The sequence below is a fragment of the Hylobates moloch genome, unplaced genomic scaffold (assembly GCF_009828535.3).
Source record: "Hylobates moloch isolate HMO894 unplaced genomic scaffold, HMol_V3 SCAFFOLD_25, whole genome shotgun sequence".
In the NCBI taxonomy this organism is placed as follows: Eukaryota; Metazoa; Chordata; class Mammalia; order Primates; family Hylobatidae; genus Hylobates; species Hylobates moloch.
In genome coordinates, this window is record NW_026652300.1 from 1,652,633 (window position 1) to 1,671,517 (window position 18,885).

The window sequence follows — 18,885 nt, forward strand, 5'->3', positions numbered from 1 at the left end:
TGGGGGGAGGGGGGAGGGACAGCATTAAGAGATATACCTAATGCTAAATGACGAGTTAATGGGTGCAGCAAACCAACATGGCACATGGATACATATGTAACAAACCTGCACATTGTGCACATGTACCCTAAAACCTAAAGTATAATAGAAAAGAAAAAAGAGTTCATATTGGTGTGTTTTACAATTCTCTTGTAAGATAGAAAAGTTCTCCAAGTCCCCACTTAACCCAGGATGTCCACCTAGCTTCACCTCTCAGATAATGGTCGGTAATAATTTAACTAAGCTAACATCTTAGCAGAATTCAGGCATCTCTCATTTTTCTAACCTGCTGGTCTTTCATTAGTTTTACAAAGGTGGTTTAGTTTTAAGAAGGGCTATTATCATTTAAACTATAAGTCCAATTTCTCCCAAAGTTAGCTTCCCGTATGGTCAGCAATGATCATTGTAGTATGGTGGTGAAAGGCAAGATGGTGTTGGTTAGGTCAGATCTCTTTCACTGTCATAATATTCTCACAGTTACAAGTTTTTCAAAGGTGGTTTCAAGATGAAAGGACAATACTCTTGTAAAGAGCGTAAAATTGTTCGATTCATTTTGTACCTGAAACAGGCACTCCCACTTGTTGATAGTTTAAATTTAAAAATAAAATTAATAATCCCTGGATGTTGCAGTAAATGAAAATTCCAATGCAGGAACTATGAAAACACCAGCTTCAAAACACCATATTCATTTGTTAAACTTCAGAGATGCAAGCATTGCCATTTCCCTTGGCCAGCTTACAGAATTTCTGGAGGAAATTCCAAACCTCAAAGATCAATCCATCCAGTAGGATGCTGTTTGAAGAACTAAGATTTCTGAAAGCAAGGGATATTCATTAGCCTGCAATTGGAAAGGTTACAACACTCTTGTTTTGTGAAGGAGGAAGGGATTGTGGTGGAAGAAAGGCCAGTGAATCATGTCATATTGAAAATCTTCATGCTTCTCTGCAGAAACAAAATAAGCCAACAGATAATTCTGCAGAATTGAGAAAGAGAGAACAGTGAGTTAAGAAAAGATGTGCTGAAGACAGAATCATTCTGTTATAAAATTACTCATGCCTTAAAAATTAATTACCTCTCTCGTTAATAGGGGAAGAAAGCATTGTCCTGTGGTATTAGATGGCATCCACACTGGCATTATTCATCATTGTCATATGTACACTAAATGAAAGGATTTTTTTCTCCAAGGCAAAGCCTGATGCTCTTTATGAACAAACCGTGTCAAAGATTTAATGATGGAGACAGGTGTTCCAGAACATTTTTGGCATGAAGCACTAATTAATAATCACTAATTAAATGGTGGGGGGCTTGCATAATGTCTGAACATACCCACTAATCACAGCTAATCTCACATCAAGTTTCTCTGAACTTTAAAGAAATCACATTGGTAGGATGTGTCTTAAGTAAGACCAACCTTGCAGTTGCAATACTGCCTCTCTTTAAAGCTGCAGGCACTAGTGACTCCAGATTTATGCTTGGAATTTATTGTCATTGTAGGAAAAAAAAATCTTATGACTTTCTTTGAAGCCTGGCCATTTCCTCCTTTCCAGCTCAGAGCATTATTCCAGTTGTTCACGATACCTAATGGAAGAAAACTTGGTTAACTCTACTGGTATGCAGTTTCATGCTCTACTCTTTTTGTTTTAAAAGTAGAAGCCAACACTCAGTCGCTCATTGGAATGCTGTCAACTTTGGTTAAGAATATGGTTTGAAGGCGTTGGTTTGGATTTACGTTATTTTAGGGCTTAAAGCAGTCTGTCCTCATACAAACAAGCCCCTCCCTTATGTGACACTGTTGTTCATAAAAGGCATCAGACTTTGCTCGGGAGAAATGCTCAACTAAGGATGTGAAAATGGTAAACAACAACAACAACAAAAAGCCTTCCCCAAATACCCCCAAATATTTGTCCCTTACATACAATTTCTTTTTTTGAAGATCTATGTCATTAACTCATTTGAAGGGATATTTAGTACGTAATTTATTATAGGAGTCTGTTGTGTTTAAAAAAAATGTGCACTGAAATGGTACCTTGAACCTTGTAAAATTTACAATGACTTCTGGGATTGCTTCATGTTATTAATATTTTAGATTCATTTTGTCTTCTATTAGCCACATACATACCCAAAGATGACAAGGTATCATAATGTCAACCTAAACAATAATCATTGTTTATGTAATTATTTCTGCCACAAAAATTTTTCTCTAGTTTTTTCTCTAATTTCCTATAATTTCCACTAATACTCTAGATTCATTTTTCCTTCTACATTAGCTACATGTATACCCAAAGATGACATGGTATTATAATGTGAATGTAAACAATAATCATTATTTGCATAATTATTTCTGCCAAAAAATTGTCCTCCAGTTTTTTCTCTAATTTCCTATAATTTCCACTAACATTTTAGATTTATTTTGCCTTCTACATTAGCCATATATACCTAAAGATGACATGGTATCATAATGTCAACCTAAACAATAACTGTTATCTATGTAATTATTTCTGCAACAAAAAATTTTCTCCAGTTTTTCCTCTAATCTGTGGGGGAGAGGGTTGTGGAGAGAGAGAATGAAGAAGGCAAGCTATGAGATAACTTTTTAAATGGCAGGGATGTGTAAGTATTTTTTTTTTTTTTTTTTTTTTTTGACGAACAAAAATGTCCTGTGTTCTTCTGTAGGGTTTTTAAGTACCGGAGACCAGGCGGCAAAAGGCAACTATGGTCTCCTGGATCAGATTCAAGCACTGCGGTGGATTGAGGAGAATGCGGGAGCCTTTGGCGGGGACCCGAAGAGAGTGACTATCTTTGGCTCGGGGGCTGGGGCCTCCTGTGTCAGCCTGTTGACCCTGTCCCACTACTCAGAAGGTAATAATGGTGTCCCCAGGGTGGGTGGGCAAATGCCCTGAACCAAGAAATGAACAGTCAGAGTTCATAGCTGAGATTCATGTCCAGGTTGCCAGAAGTCACCGTGGAAATTGCAACAGAAAATGCCCAAAAGACAAAATGAACCCATCTTCATATATTTTAACTCAGCTTTTTTTCCATTTGCTCTGTCACTCAGGCTGGAGTACAGTGGCATGATCAGAGCTCACTGCAGCATCCAACTCTTGAGCTTAAGCCTTCTCCCATCTCAACCTGCTGAATACCTGGGACTAATGGTTAAATTTTAATTTTAATTTTTATAGAGAAGTGGTATTACTGTTTGCTTAGGCTGGTCTCAAACTCCTAGCCTCAAGTGATCCTCCTCCTTTGGCCTCTCAGACTGCTGAGATGACAGAATTGAGCCACCATGCTTGGTCAGCAATATCTCCTAATTTAAATGTGTGACAATTAGGTGTCAGTTACAATGATTAGGACAAAATAACTGCTTTAGAAAGGCAGACACTATTGTTTCTTCTGATATTCTCACTGTATTTGACCACCTGAAATTTGGTAAGAGTAATATGGAAGAGAGACAGTATGTCAACAAGGAAGAGAAATAGTATGTCAATATTGTAGATTTATAGATTTTGTAATCAACTGGGCTTTCAGCCACGTTTTTATAAAAGTCACTTCTCTACTTCACATTAATTCTTTAAATCTTCCAGAAACATTAGGAACATGGCTGGTGCCTTCACAGAGAAGTAGATTCTACCCATAGGAATAGTGTCTCTCTCCCTGACTCTGTCTCCCTCCCTCTCTCAGTCTTCCCCTTTCACTCTCCTCTTTTCCTCTATCTTCCTGTCTCTCCCTCTCTATGTCCTCTCACTTTCTGTCTGTCCCTCTCTGTGTTTTCCTCTGTCTCTTGACCTTCCTCTCTCCCCTCCTTCCACTGTCTCTCCTTGATCTCCCTCTCCCTCACACTATCCTCTCACCTCTTTCTCCCTTTCTCCCCTTCTCTCTTTGTCCCTCTTCCTCTCTCTCCCTTTCCGGTTCCCCAATCTCTTCCTCACTGTCTCTCTTCCTCTCTCACTTCACCCACTTCACACTCTGTCTCTCTCCCTTTATTTCTTTCTCTGTGTCTCCCTTTTTCTCCCTCTGTCTCTCTCTCTTTCTTCCTCTCCTGCAAATATGACTTTCAGCAAAGGACCACCTTACTGGTCAGTTCAGCAGGAGGCACTTGGAAGTGTCCACAGTTTGCTTTATATATCTCTCTCTCACACTCACTTTTAGGAAGAACCTCCTTGCTGGGCCAGTCAGCATGAGGTCCTCTACTTGTCCCCATGAGAGCTCCAAACCCTCCCTGGGGCCCTGCTAATAACCTGGAAAAACCTGCTGTTGGCAAAACAGAGAAAGGGGAAACCGCAGAAACACATGCACATCATGTTACCTCAATCAGACATGCACTTGTACAAGGTAGTTAGCATAGGCAACCATACCCAACCAGATGTGCACTTGGACCTCTAAGAAGTAGTTACTCATGCTGCCTAAGTGGTGGTCAGCATAGACAGCCACACCCCTGAGCCCTGTCAGAGCACCTTAGGCTCAGTCAATGCAATACCCTGCTGCTAATACATGAGGGAGGCTCTCTGCAGTATCAGATGAGACTTCAAAGTGGAGTTCACAGGAATTTGAGGCAATTGGTTCTGGAAGCCGGATCACAAATTCTTGGCTGTGGCCTAAAAGGAGAAAGCAGGAGAATCTGCAGAACAGATCCAGCCCTCTGTTACCTGGCCAGATACAAATGAATATTCATAATAGCCATCTCAGTCATCAACACAGCATTGTAATATGTTCTGTGTCATTGGTAGGCCTCAGAATGGCACCACAGTGACTGGACCGTTTACATCTGAAGTACTCAAAATCTTAATGGAATTTTTCTTTCTTTTTTTTTTTTTTGAAATGGAGTCTCACTCTGTCTCTCAGGCAGGAGTGCAGTGGCACGATCTTGGCTCATGTCAACCTCTGTCTCCCAGTTTTAAAGTGACTGTCCCGCCTCAGCTTCCCAAGTAGCTGGGCTTAAAGTTGCCATTACCATGCCCAGCTAATTTTTGTATTTTTAGTAGAGACAGTGTTTTACCATATTGGCCAGGCTGGTCTCAACCTTCCTGACCTGAAGTGATTTGCCCGCCTCAGCCTCTGGAATTGTTATTTATTAAAGTTATCAGCTGGGTAAGGTGGCTTATGCCTGTTATCCCAGCAGTTTGGGAAGCTGAGCAGGGAGTATGGCTTGAGCCCAGGAGTTTGAGAACAGCCTGGGCAACTTAGTGAGACCACATTTATACAAAAATAAATAAATAAAAACCAGCTGGGGCTGGTGGTGCATGCCTGTGGTCTCAGTTGCTTGGGAGGCTGAGGAGGGAGGATCACTTGAGCCAGGGAAGTCAAGGCTGCAGTGAGCTCTGAAGGTGTCACTGCACTCCAACCTGGGTGGCAAAGAGAGACCCTGTCTAAACCTAAAGAAATGAAATTTAAAAATACCTTTCTTTAAAGTAACTGCAGGACTTTCTCCACTTCCTGCACCATTTGAACAAGTTTCTAGAACACTATGCTCCTCCGTGTCTGCTTTAGCAAGATAGGACAGATAAGGATTTCCTAAAATCCTCCAAACTCTGAATTTCTTGAGTTCATAGTTCATCATGTTTTGCCCAGGAGACCAAATGACCTTTGACTTCAAACTAGTGCTAATAACAGGGAAGTGGAAAGGCTTATATTTGTAGTAACTTTATTTTAAAAACAGGAACAGTGAATAATCTCATGAACCATTTGGCATAGAGATTTCTATGGCATTTTTGAAAATACATAGATATTCACATTTCTCAGTTGATATGACTGTTGCAGATTTAGAAAGCAGTCAGTACCAACTTCAGGAGTAATGAAACACATATAAGCCACTCTAATTAGAGGAAAGTGTTGATTATTTAAGTCAACAGGTTGGAAGTTATTATTTGCTGCAAAAATACCTTTTTCTTGGTCACTTCTGCAAGGCAGTGCTTCTAAACAGCCCCTCAGCATTATCACGAATTATGAAAAATGTGAGTTTGGCACTGTGGCTCCTGCCTATCATCCCACTACTTTGGGAGGCTGAGGTGTGAGGATTGCTTGAGTCCAGGAATTCAAGAACAGCCTGGGCAACAAAGCAAAACCTCATCTCTACAAAACATTACAAAAATTAGCCAGGTGTGATGGTGCACACCTGTAGTCCCAGCTACTTGGGAGGTTGAGGTGGGAGGATCAGTTGGGCCTGGATGGCAGAGGCTGCAGCAAGCCAAGATGATGCCACTGCACTCCAGCCTGGGTAGCAGAGAGACACCCTGTCTGAAATAAAGATAAAAATACCCAAATTGTTGGACTTAGCAATTCTAGTCTAATGAAGGCAAAGTACATGTGGAAAGAGATTGTTTTATGAAGGTATTCACCCCAGTATTATTATCATAGCAAAGAATGAAATGGAAAAGCTACAAGATCAAAAGGAGATGAAAGTTATTAGAAACTGTATGCATTAACTCAAAGAATAATAATTTACCTAAGATATTCAACAGTTGGGAAAACACAGTGTAGACAGGTATATAAATATTGGGCTCAGCTATTCAAAAAAATGTTTGAATGGGAGAGAATGATGTAAGAAAGAATTATGTTAATTCCTAACATATTCATTATGCTAAGGTGAGTTGTGCTTTAATGTTTGACTTATGGGTGATTTTTTTTTCATTATCCAAGTTTTTTAGTGTCATTGGGAGTTATATTACTTCCCTAACATACAAATAACTGTTTTATATATGTTACTTATATATATGTGCTGCTACCTAGAGTATTGCCAGTAGTTATAAGAAGGATAGGAAAGGAACATCTCAGAGCATTTTTTTTTCTAATTCTGAATGTTTTAACTAATGAAAGTATCCAACAGATTACATATTGACATTTTTTTCTTTTGGACATTTTAAAATAATCTTCAGAGCCAAGTGCTCAAGTCAATAGTTTCACATTTCTGACAGAAATGTTTCCAAGACGGTTTTGATGACATAATGGTTAAAACCATATTGGTTTCATGTTGCCATCCTGTGTGTCATCTTTGGGCAATCCGTTTAGTCTTTAAAAATCACCTATTCCTGATGACAATCATATTTTCCTCATATTTGATTACTTCCATGACATTAAAAATTGACAGGACATCTGGACTTACAGCTGAATGCATTATTCTTTAGCACCTGACTCAAGCTGGGATTTACAGAAATGGCAGGAAGTGATCGTAAATGGAATGCTATGATTTTTATAGCCTGCTGTCTCTTGTCCTGTTATGATTAAAAATACAGATTTTATACTTCTGGACATTCATGTAGTAGACTGAGCTGATGGAGAATTTTAAGCTACACAGAATTTTACTCCTAAAATTGCCCATGCTTTTTCAAGTTTCTCACCAAGTGGATAATTTTTCCTATGTGGCAAAACAAACAAACAAACAACAAAAAACAAACAAAGTGGATAATTTTTGCTATGTGGCAAAACAAACAAACAACAAAAAACAAACAAAATATCTGAGATACCGGTGGATATAGTTTTGAAGAAAATGACTTAAAAAATATTTGTTATTTGGGTACCCAGTTGAGGATTAGGCATAGCTAAGCTAATGCACTTCCTTTAATTCCCAAACCCTAATACCTTCATTAGACTCAGTAGAAATGCATTCCTAAACTAGCACTCTGAAATTCATTCAATTGGATTTATTTTTTCCCATAATGAAGAAACATCTGGATTTGTGAGACAAGATAGCCTTTGGCCTTTTAGTAGTTTAAGGCCTGTTTTTTTGTTTGTTTATTTTCCCCCTTGGAAATGGAGAATGCAGTTGCTGTTGCAGTTTTTATACATGGCATCTGGAGGCAAAGAAGAAAAATAACACTAAATTGTGTAACAAAAAAGAAATCACATGTATTTTACCAGTGCACAAAAAGCGTCAATGTGGTTTCACTTCCTTAAACTCTGTGTGCGTGTGTGTGTGTGTGTGAGTGTGTGTAGGATAACATTCCCTAAAATGAATGTTCAGGGGGAGGGGATCAAAATGAAAATGTGTAAAAGAGCCCTCTTACAGAGCTGAATGCTACTACATCCAGAAATTCACATGCTTGCGAGACAATCACAGCCTTCATTGCTCAGTAAAAGCTGTTTCTGTCCTGTGGGTTTTCATTTGCATGTCCACAATTTTGCACCTGCAGGTCTCTTCCAGAAGGCCATCATTCAGAGTGGCACCGCCCTGTCCAGCTGGGCAGTGAACTACCAGCCGGCGAAGTACACTCGGATATTGGCAGACAAGGTAGGCTGCAACATGCTGGACACCACGGACATGGTAGAATGCCTGCGGAACAAGAACTACAAGGAGCTCATCCAGCAGACCATCACCCCGGCCACCTACCACATAGCCTTCGGGCCGGTGATTGACGGCGACGTCATCCCAGACGACCCCCAGATCCTGATGGAGCAAGGCGAGTTCCTCAACTACGACATCATGCTGGGCGTCAACCAAGGGGAAGGCTTGAAGTTCGTGGACGGCATCGTGGATAACGAGGACGGTGTGACGCCCAACGACTTTGACTTCTCTGTGTCCAACTTCGTGGACAACCTTTACGGCTACCCTGAAGGGAAAGACACTTTGCGGGAGACTATCAAGTTCATGTACACAGACTGGGCCGATAAGGAAAACCCGGAGACGCGGCGGAAAACCCTGGTGGCTCTCTTTACTGACCATCAGTGGGTGGCCCCCGCCGTGGCCACCGCCGACCTGCACGCGCAGTACGGCTCCCCCACCTACTTCTATGCCTTCTATCATCACTGCCAAAGCGAAATGAAGCCCAGCTGGGCGGATTCGGCCCATGGCGATGAGGTTCCCTATGTCTTCGGCATCCCCATGATTGGTCCCACCGAGCTCTTCAGTTGTAATTTCTCCAAGAACGACGTCATGCTCAGTGCCGTGGTCATGACCTACTGGACGAACTTCGCCAAAACTGGGTACGTTCATCTTCGTGTTGGGGTATCACTGTCCTCTTCGCTTGTTTGGTTCCTCGGTATAAGTATTGCTTCTACCGGCATGTGCAGGAGCACACATGCATGCACACATATACACATAAAGACACACGCTTACACACACAGCAATAACAGGCAGCTTCTCCCCCAGCATCCGTGAGAACTGATTTTCTTTATTACCAAAGTGTTTCAGGAGTAAAACACTTTAGTGTCAAACCACATTTTTACTAGATTTCTAATTGCCCGTTAGAAATTGTAGAGTTCCTACTTGCAGGTGCAGGACTTACACATATATAACCGTTCTATTAACAGCTGATCAGTTTTGTTTTTGTTCTTACTGTTGCCCAGGCTGGTGTGCAGTGGTACAACATAGCATACTACAGCTTTGAACTCCTAGGCTCAAACCATTCTCCTGCCTCAGCCTCCTGAGTAGCTTGGATTACAGGTGACTGCCATGCCTGGCTAATGTTAATTTTTTTATTTTTTTGTAGAGACAAGTTCTCACTCTGTTGTCTAGGCTGGAGTGCAATGGTGCAAGCATAACTCACTGTGGCCTAGAACTCATGGATTTATTTGATCCTCACATCTCAGCATCTCAAGCAGCTGGGACTACAGACATGCACCACCATGCCCTTGCATGGATTTTTGTAGAGACAGGGTTTCCTATGTTGCCCAAGCTGTTCTGAAACTCCTGTTCTCAACGGATCCTCTCTCCTCACCCTTCTGAATAGCTGGGACTACAGGTGAATGCCACCATACCCAGCTAATTTTAAAATTTATTTTGTTAGAAACAGGATTTTGCTGCATCACCTGAGCTACCACTTAGGGAATTGTTTAGATTGCCTGACCATATGAATAAAAACAATTGTCATAATATTTATAGAGAAATATAAATAAATATTCCCTTTATATATTTAACATATATAGAAGAAAAAGAACTATTCCCATATATATATTACATATATATTTGCATTTCTATATACATATACACATAAACACCAGTATATTTCTGTGTATATACATATATAAATACTAATATATACTATATATGCATATACTATATATAATATAGAAATACAAACACAACTACAAATATATATATACAGTATATACAAGTACAAATTTACGTACATATACATATATATTTGTATTTCCTTTGCTGTATAAATAGAGAGAGCGAGCAAAGGAAAATATATGATATTTGTATTATATTGTTATATGGCATGCATATATAAACACACACACACGTATGTCACAGGAAAGCTCATTTATTGGCCTAAATATAGTAGAAAATATAAAATATACAAAAACCACACATACAACAGAGTCTGCCAATATTCTACTGAGTGGATTCTCTTCAAACCATGGGAGAAAAGAACCGAAAGCATCCTAAATAGCTCCAAATATTTTGGCATCTTTTAATTTTCTCCTTTCTAATAATGTAACTATGGAAATCAATGGAGTATCATTCTGTTCTACCTGTGTGTGCCACCATCATCCACCCTGAGTTTCTTTAAACTGAATGAAAGAGCAACATGTGCATGTCACCCAGGGAGGGTAAAATCTTCCCATGGGGGCTCTCAGACTGCAGTGGCCCTGCCATGCACGAGCTGTGCACAGTAATTCTGAGAAGATCAGAGGACGCTGTTTTTGTTTTTGTTTTTGTTTTTGTTTTTGTTTTTGTTTTTTTGGCATGTTAGCATGCTTTGGAAGTGGTAAATGTATCATCTGGATACCAACTTTCAAAAATCAGACTGTAGATTTGGTCTAAGAATGGCTACCAAGAGGAGAACAGAGGGGGGACCAACATTTGATGGAGATGCTTGTCTATCACTGAAAGTTTCTTTCCTGCATGAAGAAATGATTTAAATCAAATTAATAATTTTTTCTAAGTAAACTTTGTTTATTAGTTTGCTTGGGCTGCTGTTACCAGAGTGCCAAAATCTGTATGGCTATGCTAGGCAGAGTGGCTTATACCTGTAACTCCAGCACTTTGGGAGGCCAAGGCTGGAGGATTGCCTAAGGAGGTCAAGAGTTTAAGACCACTCTGGGCACCATAGTGAGACTCTGTCTCTAAAAAACAAATGACAAATATTAACAGGGCATGGTAGCATATGCAAAAGCTGAGAAGTCTCAGCTTCTCAGAAGGCTGAGATGGGAGGATCACTTGAGCACTGCAGTGAGCCATGTTTGCACTACTACACTACAATCTGTGTAACATAGTGAAACCTGTCTTTAAAACAAACAAAAAGCATGAAAAACTGTGTGTCATATGAAAACAGAATTTATTATTTTACAGCTTGTAAGTCCAGAACAAAGGTGTCAGCAACAAAGGTGCTCCCAGGGCCAAGTTCTCTCCAAAAGCGCTAGGGGAGTATTTCTTTGCTGCTTCCTAGCTGCTGATATTTGAGTATAATCTTTGGCATTCCTGAGTTGCAGGTGCACAACTCCACTCTGTGCCTTTGTCATCTTATGGCATCCCTGTGTTTCTCTGTCTCCACATGGCTGTCCTCATATACAAGCATCTCCAACGTGCATCAGAAGCTCACCTACTCTAGTATGACGTCCCCTTAACATAAATAATCACATCTGCAGTACCCTATTTCCAAATATGCTCACATACTGAGGTACTGGGGTTGGACTTCAGCATAACTTAATTTAGGAGGAGGCAGTATTCAATCTCTAATAACCTGTGAAGACCAGGCCACACCCTCTTTTGTAACAACATGAAGATAGGTGGTTTCTGCCCTTGCAAAGAATTCCTTTGTCTTGAAGCCTGAAGACTTCCAAGGAAGTTTCCCAAAAGGGCTGTACTCATTCGGTCTTCACTATATTGGCATCCAAACATATTACTGAGTTTATGTGTAACACTGTGTTTACTTACTTCCATTAAAACCATATGATTTTTCTTTTCCTCCTTATATGATTTGAAAATAAACTTTATATGATTATCTTAAGGGGAAGGCTAGAGTCAGACTTCATATATACATATTTTTTTTAATATTATACTTTAAGTTTTAGGGTACATGTGCATAACGTGCAGGTTTGTTCATATGTATACGTGTCACGTTGTTGTGCTGCACGCATTAACTTGTCATTTGACATTAGGTATATCTCCTAATGCTATTCCTCCCCCTCCCTCACCCCACAAAGAATGAAGTGTGTGATGTTCCCCTTCCTGTGTCCATCTGTTCTCATTGTTCAATTTCCACCTATGAATGAGAACATGCAATGTTTGATTTCTTGTCCTTGTGATAGTTTGCTGAGAATGATGTTTTCCAGCTTCATCCATGTCCCTACAAAGGACATGAACTCATCATTTTTTATGGCTGCATAGTATTCCATGGTGTATATGGGCCACATTTTCTTAATCCAACCTATCATTGTTGGACATTTGGCTTGGTTCCAAGTCTGCTATTGTGTATAGCGCAGCAATAAAAACAGGTGTGCATGTGTCTTTATAGCAGCATGTTCCTTTGGTTAGATACCCAGTAATGGGATTGCTGGGTAAAATGGTATTTCTAGTTCTGGATCCTTGAGGAATCGCCACACTGATTTCCATATGGTTGAACTAGTTTACAATCCCAGCAACAATGTAGAAGTGTTCCTATTTCTCCACATCCTCTCCAGCACTTGTTTTTTCCTGACTTTTTAATGATCACCATTCTAACTGGTGTGAGATGGTATCTCATTGTGGTTTTGATTTGCATTTCTATGATGGCCAGTGATGATGAGCATTTTTTCATGTGTCTTTTGGCTGCATAAATGTCTTCTTTTGAGAAGTGTCTGCTCATATTCTTTGCCCATTTTTTGATGGGGTTGTTTGTTTTTTTCTTGTAAATTTGTTTGAGTTCATTGTAGATTCTGGATATTAGCCCTTTGTCAGATGAGCAGCTTGCAAAATTTTCCTCCCATTCTGTAGGTTGCCTGTTCACTCTGATGGTGGTTTCTCTTGCTGTGCAGAAGCTCTTTAGTTTAATTAAATCCCATTTGTCAATTTTGGCTTTTGTTGCCATTGCTTTTGGTGTTTTAGACATGAAGTCCTTGCCCATGCCTATGTCCTGAATGGTACTGCCTAGGTTTTCTCCTAGGGTTTTTATGGTTCTAGGTCTAACATGTAAGTATTTAATCCATCTTGAATTAATTTTTTTAGAAGGTGTAAGGAAGGGATCCAGTTTCAGCTTTCTCCATATGGCTAGCCAGTTTTCCCAGCACCATTTATTAAATAGGGAATTGTTCCCCATTTCTTGTTTTTGTCAGATTTGTCAAAGATCAGATGTTGTAGATACATGGCATTATTTCTGAGGGCTCTGTTCTGTTCCATTGATCTGTATCTCTGTTGTGGTACCAGTACCGTGCTGTTTTGGTTACTGTAGCCTTGTAGTATAGTTTGAAGTCAGGTAGGGTGATGCCTCCAGCTTTGTTGTTTTGGCTTAGAATTGACTTGGAAATGCGGGCTCTTTTTTGGTTCCATATAAACTTTAAAGTAGCTTTTTCGAATTCTGTGAAGAAAGTCATTGGTAGCGTGATGGGGATGGCATTGAATCTAAAAATTACCTTGGGCACTATAACCATTTTCATGATATTGATTCTTCCTACATATGAGCATGTAATGTTCTTCCATTTGTTTGTATCCTCTTTCATTTCATTGAGCAGTGGTTTATAGTTCTCCTTGAAGAGGTCCTTCATATCCCTTGTAAGTTGGATTCCTAGCTATTTTATTCTTTTTGAAGCAATTGTGAATGGGAGTTCACTCATTATTTGGCTCTGTGTTTGTCTCTTATTGGTGTATAAGAATGCTTGTGATTTTTGCTTATTGATTTTGTATCCCAACACTTTGCTGAAGTTGCCTATCAGTTTAAGGAGATTTTGGGCTGAGACAATCGGGTTTTCTAGACGTACAATCATGTCATCTGCAAACAGGGACAATTTGACTTCCTCTTTTCCTAATTGAATACCCTCTGCCTGATTGTCCTTGACAGAACTTCCAACACTATGTTGAACAGGATCGGTGAGAGAGGGCATCCCTGTCTTGTGCCAGTTTTCAAAGCGAATGCTTCCAGTTTTTGCCCATTCAGTATGCTACTGGCTGTGGGTTTGTCACAGATAGCTCTCATTATTTTGAGATATGACCGATCACTACCTAATTTATTGAGAGTTTTTAGCATGAAGGTTGTTTAATTTTGTCAAAGGCCTTTTCTGCATCTATTGAGATAATCATGTGGTTTTTGTCATCGATTCTGTTTTTTGCTGGGTTTCATTTATTGATTTGTGTGTGATGAACCAGCCTTGCATCCCAGGGATGAAGCCCACTTGATCATGGTGTATAAGCTTTTTGATGTGCTGCTGGATTTGGTTTGCCAGTATTTTATTGAGGATTTTCGCGTCAATGTTCACCAGGAATATTGGTCTAAAATTCTCTTTTTTGGTTGTGTCTCTGCCAGGCTTTGGTATCAGGATGATGCTGACCTCAAAAAATGAGTTAGGGAGGATTCCCTCTTTTTCTATTGATTGGAATAGTTTCAGAAGAAATTTTTTTTGTTGGTAAGTTTAATTTTGCCTCAATTTCAGAGCCTTTTTGATCTTTCAGAGTTCAATTTTCCTGTTTAGTTTGAGAGGATACATTTCTTCTAGATTTTCTAGTTTATTTGCATAGAGGTGATTATAGTATTCTCTGATGGTAGTTTGTATTTCTGTGGCGTTGGTGGTGATATCCCCTTTATCATTTTTTTATTGCATCTATTTGATTTTTCTCTCTTTTCTTCTTTATTAGTCTTGCTAGTGGTCTATCAATTTTGTTGATTGTTTCAAAAAACCAGCTCCTGGATTCATTGGTTTTTTGAAGGGTTTTTGTGTCTTTATTTCCTTCAGTTCTGCTGTAATCTTAGTTATTTCTTGCCTTTGGCTAGCTTTTAAATGTGTTTGCTCTTGCTTTCTGTTCTTTTAATTGTGATGTTAGGATGTCAATTTTAGATCTTTCCTGCTTTCTCTTATGGGCATTTAGTGCTATAAATTTCCCTCTACACACTGTTTTGAATGTGTCCCAGAGATTCTGGTATGTTGTGTCTTTGTTCTCATTGGTTTCAAAGAACATCTTTATTTCTGCCTTCATTTCATTATGTACCCTGTAGTCATTCAGGAGCAGGCTGTTCAGTTTCCATTTAGTTGAGTGGTTTTGAGTGAGTTTCTTAATCCTGAGTTCTAGTTTGATTGCACTGTGATCTGAGAGACAGTTTGTTATAATTTCTGTTCTTTTACTTTTGCTGAGGAGTGCTTTACTTCCCACTATGTGGTCAATTTTGGAATAAGTGTGGTGTGGTGCTGAAAAGAATGTATATTCTGTTGATTTGCATTGGAGAGTTCTGTAGATGTCTATTAGGTCTGCTTGGCGCAGAGTTGAGTTCAATTCCTGGATATCCTTGTTAACTTTCTGTCTTGTTGATCTGTCTAATGTTGACAGTGGGGTGTTAAAGTCTCCCATTATTATTGTCTGGGAGTCTAAGTATCTTTGTAGTCTCTAAGGACTTGCTTTATGAATCTGTGTGCTCCTGTATTGGGTGAATATATATTTAGGTTAGTTAGCTCTTCTTGTTGAATTGCTCCCTTTACCATTACATAATGGCCTTCTTTGTCTCTTTTGATCTTTGTTGGTTTAAAGTCTGTTTTATCAGAGACTAGGATTGCAACCTCTGCCTTTTTTTGTTTTCCATTTGCTTGTTAGATCATCCTCCATCCCTTTATTTTGAGCCTATGTGTGTCTGTGCACATGAGCTAGGTTTCCTGAATACAGTGCACTGATGGGTCTTGGCTCTTTATCCAATTTGCCAGTCTGTGTCTATTAATTGGAGAATTTAGTGCATTTACATTTAAGGTTAATATTGTTATGTGTGAATTTGATCCTGTCATTATGATGTTAGCTGGTTATTTTGCTCATTAGTTGATGTAGTTTCTTCCTAGCCTGGATGGTCTTTACAATTTGGCATGTTTTTACAGTGGCTGTTATGGGTTGTTCCTTTCCATGTTTAGTGCTTCCTTCAGGAGCTCTTTTAGGGTAGGCCTGGTGGTGACAAAATCTCTCAGCATTTGCTTGTCTGTAAAGGATTTTTTTCCTCCTTCACTTATGAAGCTTAATTTGGCTGGATATGAAATTCTGCATTGAAAATTCTTTTCTGTAAGAATGTTGAATATTGGCCGCCACTATTTTCTGGCTTGTAGAGTTTCTGCTGAGAGATCAGCTGTTTGTCTGATGGGCTTCCCTTTGTGGGTAACCCATCCTTTCTCTCTGGGTGCCTTAACCTTTTTTTCTTCATTTCAACTTTGGTGAATCTGATAATTATGTGTCTTGGAGTTGCTCTTCTCAAAGAGTATCTTTGTGGCCTTCTCTGTATTTCCTGAATTTGAATATTGGCCTGCCTTGCTAGTTGCAGAAGTTCTCCTGGATAATATCCTGCAGAGTATTTTCTAACTTGGTTCCATTCTCTCCATTACTTTCAGGTACACCAATCAGATGTAGATTTGATCTTTTCACATAGTCACATATTTCTTGGAGACTTTGTTCATTTCTTTGTATTCTTTTTTCTCTAAACTTCTCTTCTCAATTCATTTCATTTATTTGATCTTCCATCACTGATACCCTTTCTTCCAGTTGATCAAATCAGCTACTTAGGCTTGTGCATTTGTCACGAAGTTCTCATGCCTTTGTTTTCAGCTCCATCAGGTCTTTTAAGGACTTCTTTGCATTGGGTGCTCTCGTTAGCCATTCATCTAATTTTTTTTCAAGGTTTTTAACTTCTTTACCATGGGTTTGACCTTCCTCCTTTAGCTCAGAGTAGTTTGATCATCTGAAGACTTCTTCTCTCAACTCGTCAAAGTCATTCTCCATCCAGCTTTGTTGTGTTGCTGTTGATAAGCTGTGTTCCTATGGAGGAGGAGAGGTGCTCTGATTTTAGAGTTTCCAGTTTTTCTGCTCTGTTTTTTCCCCATCTTTGTCGTTTTATCTACCTTTGGTCTTTGATAATGGTGATGTACAGATGGGGTTTTGATGTGGATGTCCTTTCTGTTTGTTAGTTTTCCTTCTAACAGTCAGGACCCTCAGCTGCATGTCTGTTGGAGTTTGCTGGAGGTCCACTCCAGACACTGTTTGTCTGGGTATCAGCACAGAGGCTGCAGAACAGCAGATATTATTGAACAGCAAATGTGCTGCCTGATTGTTCCTCTGGAAGTTTTGTCTCAGAGGAGTACCCACCCATGCAAGGTGTCAGTCTGCTCCTATTGGGGGGTGTCTCCCAGTTAGGCTACTCGGGGGTCAGGGTACCACTTGAGGAGGCAGTCTGTCCATTCTCAGATCTCCAGCTGCATGCTGGGAGAACCACTACCCTCTTCAAAACTGTCAGACAGGGACATTTAAGTCTGCAGAGGTTTCTGCTGCCTTTTTTTGGTTGTGCCCTGCCTCCAGGGGTGGAGTCTACAGACTCAGGCAGGCCTCTTTGAGCAGCAGTGAGCTCCACCCAGTTCAAGCTTCCTGGATGCTTTGTTTACCTACTCAAGTCTTGGCAATGGCAGGCGCCCCTCCTCCAGCCTGGCTGCCACCTTGCACTTTGATCTCAGACTGCTGTGCTAGCAATGAGTGAGGCTCTGTGGGTGTAGGACCCTCTAAGCCAGGTGTGGGATATAATCTCCTGGTGTGCCATTTGCTAAGACCATTGGAGAAGCGCAGTTATTGGGGACCCTACCCCGATAGTCATGTAGGTTGTTTTCTATTTTCTTTAAGCGTTGGCCTACTTGAGAAATAAAGGGACGGAATACAAAAGAGAGAAATGCTAAAGCTGATCTTCTGGGGGAGACATCACATGTCAGTAGGTTCTGTGATGCCCCATAAGCTGCAAAAACCAGCAAGTTTTTATTAAGGATTTTCAAAAGAGGAGGGAGTGTGCAAATAGGTGTGGGTCACACACATAAAGTACTTTACAAGGTAATAGAATATCACAAGGCAAATGAAGGCAAGGCGAGATCACAGGACCACAGAACCAGGGTGAAATTAAAATTGTTAATGAAATTTCAGGCACTGCTGTCATTGACAACATCCTATCAGGAGACAGAGTTTTGAGAGCAACTGGTCTGACCAAAAATTTATTTGGCTGGAATTTCCTCTTCCTAATAAGCCTGGGAGTGCTATGGGAGACTGGGGTCTATTTCACCCCTACGGCCTCAACCATAAGAGACAGGCACACCTAGGGGGGCTGTTTATAGGCCTACAACTCCAGGCATATATTCTCTTTCCCAGGGATGTTCCTTGCTGAGAAAAAGAATTCAGCAATATTTCTCCCATTTGCTTTTGAAAGAAGAGAAATACGGCTCTGTTCTGCCAGGCTCACTGGTGGTCAGAGTTTAAGGTTATCTCTCTTATTCCCTGAACAATTGCTGTTGTCCTTTCCTTTTTTCAAGGTGCCTAGATTTCATATTATCTAAACACACATGTTCTACAATTTGTGCAGTTAATGCAATTACCACCTGGTCCTGAGGTGACATACATCCTCATCAGCTGACAGGATTAAGAGATTAAAGACAGGCATAGGAAATCACAAGGGTATTGATTGGGGAAGTGATAAGTGTCCATGAAATCTTTACAATTTATGTTTAGAGATTGCAGTAAAGACAGGCATAAGAAATTGTAAAAGTATTAATTTGGAGAACTAATAAATGTCCATGAAATCTAAAGAATCCATGTTCTTCTTCCATGGCTTCAGCCAGTCCCTCTGTTTGGTGTCCCTGACTTCCTGCAACATGAAGTATTAGGATAGGAGTGACCCGATTTTCCAGGTGCTTTCTGTCAGCCTTTTCTCTGACTAGGCAAGGGAATTCCTTGACCCCTTGCACTTCCCAGGTGAGGAAATGCCTCACCCTGCTTCAGCTCACACT

The 18,885-nt window shown here is 40.1% G+C and overlaps 1 protein-coding gene across 1 annotated transcript in view; it reads left to right on the plus strand.

Moving 5' to 3' along the window:
* The first annotated feature begins 2,719 nt into the window (after positions 1–2,719).
* Positions 2,720–18,885, plus strand: part of LOC131382462 (neuroligin-4, X-linked-like) — a 28,988-nt gene continuing 12,822 nt past the window's right edge. The window contains exons 1-2 of the mRNA XM_058434442.1: positions 2,720–2,898; positions 8,163–9,008. Of these exons, the coding sequence (XP_058290425.1) occupies positions 8,273–9,008 (736 nt within the window). The 5' untranslated portion in view covers positions 2,720–2,898; positions 8,163–8,272. The remainder of the gene's footprint in view (positions 2,899–8,162; positions 9,009–18,885) is intronic.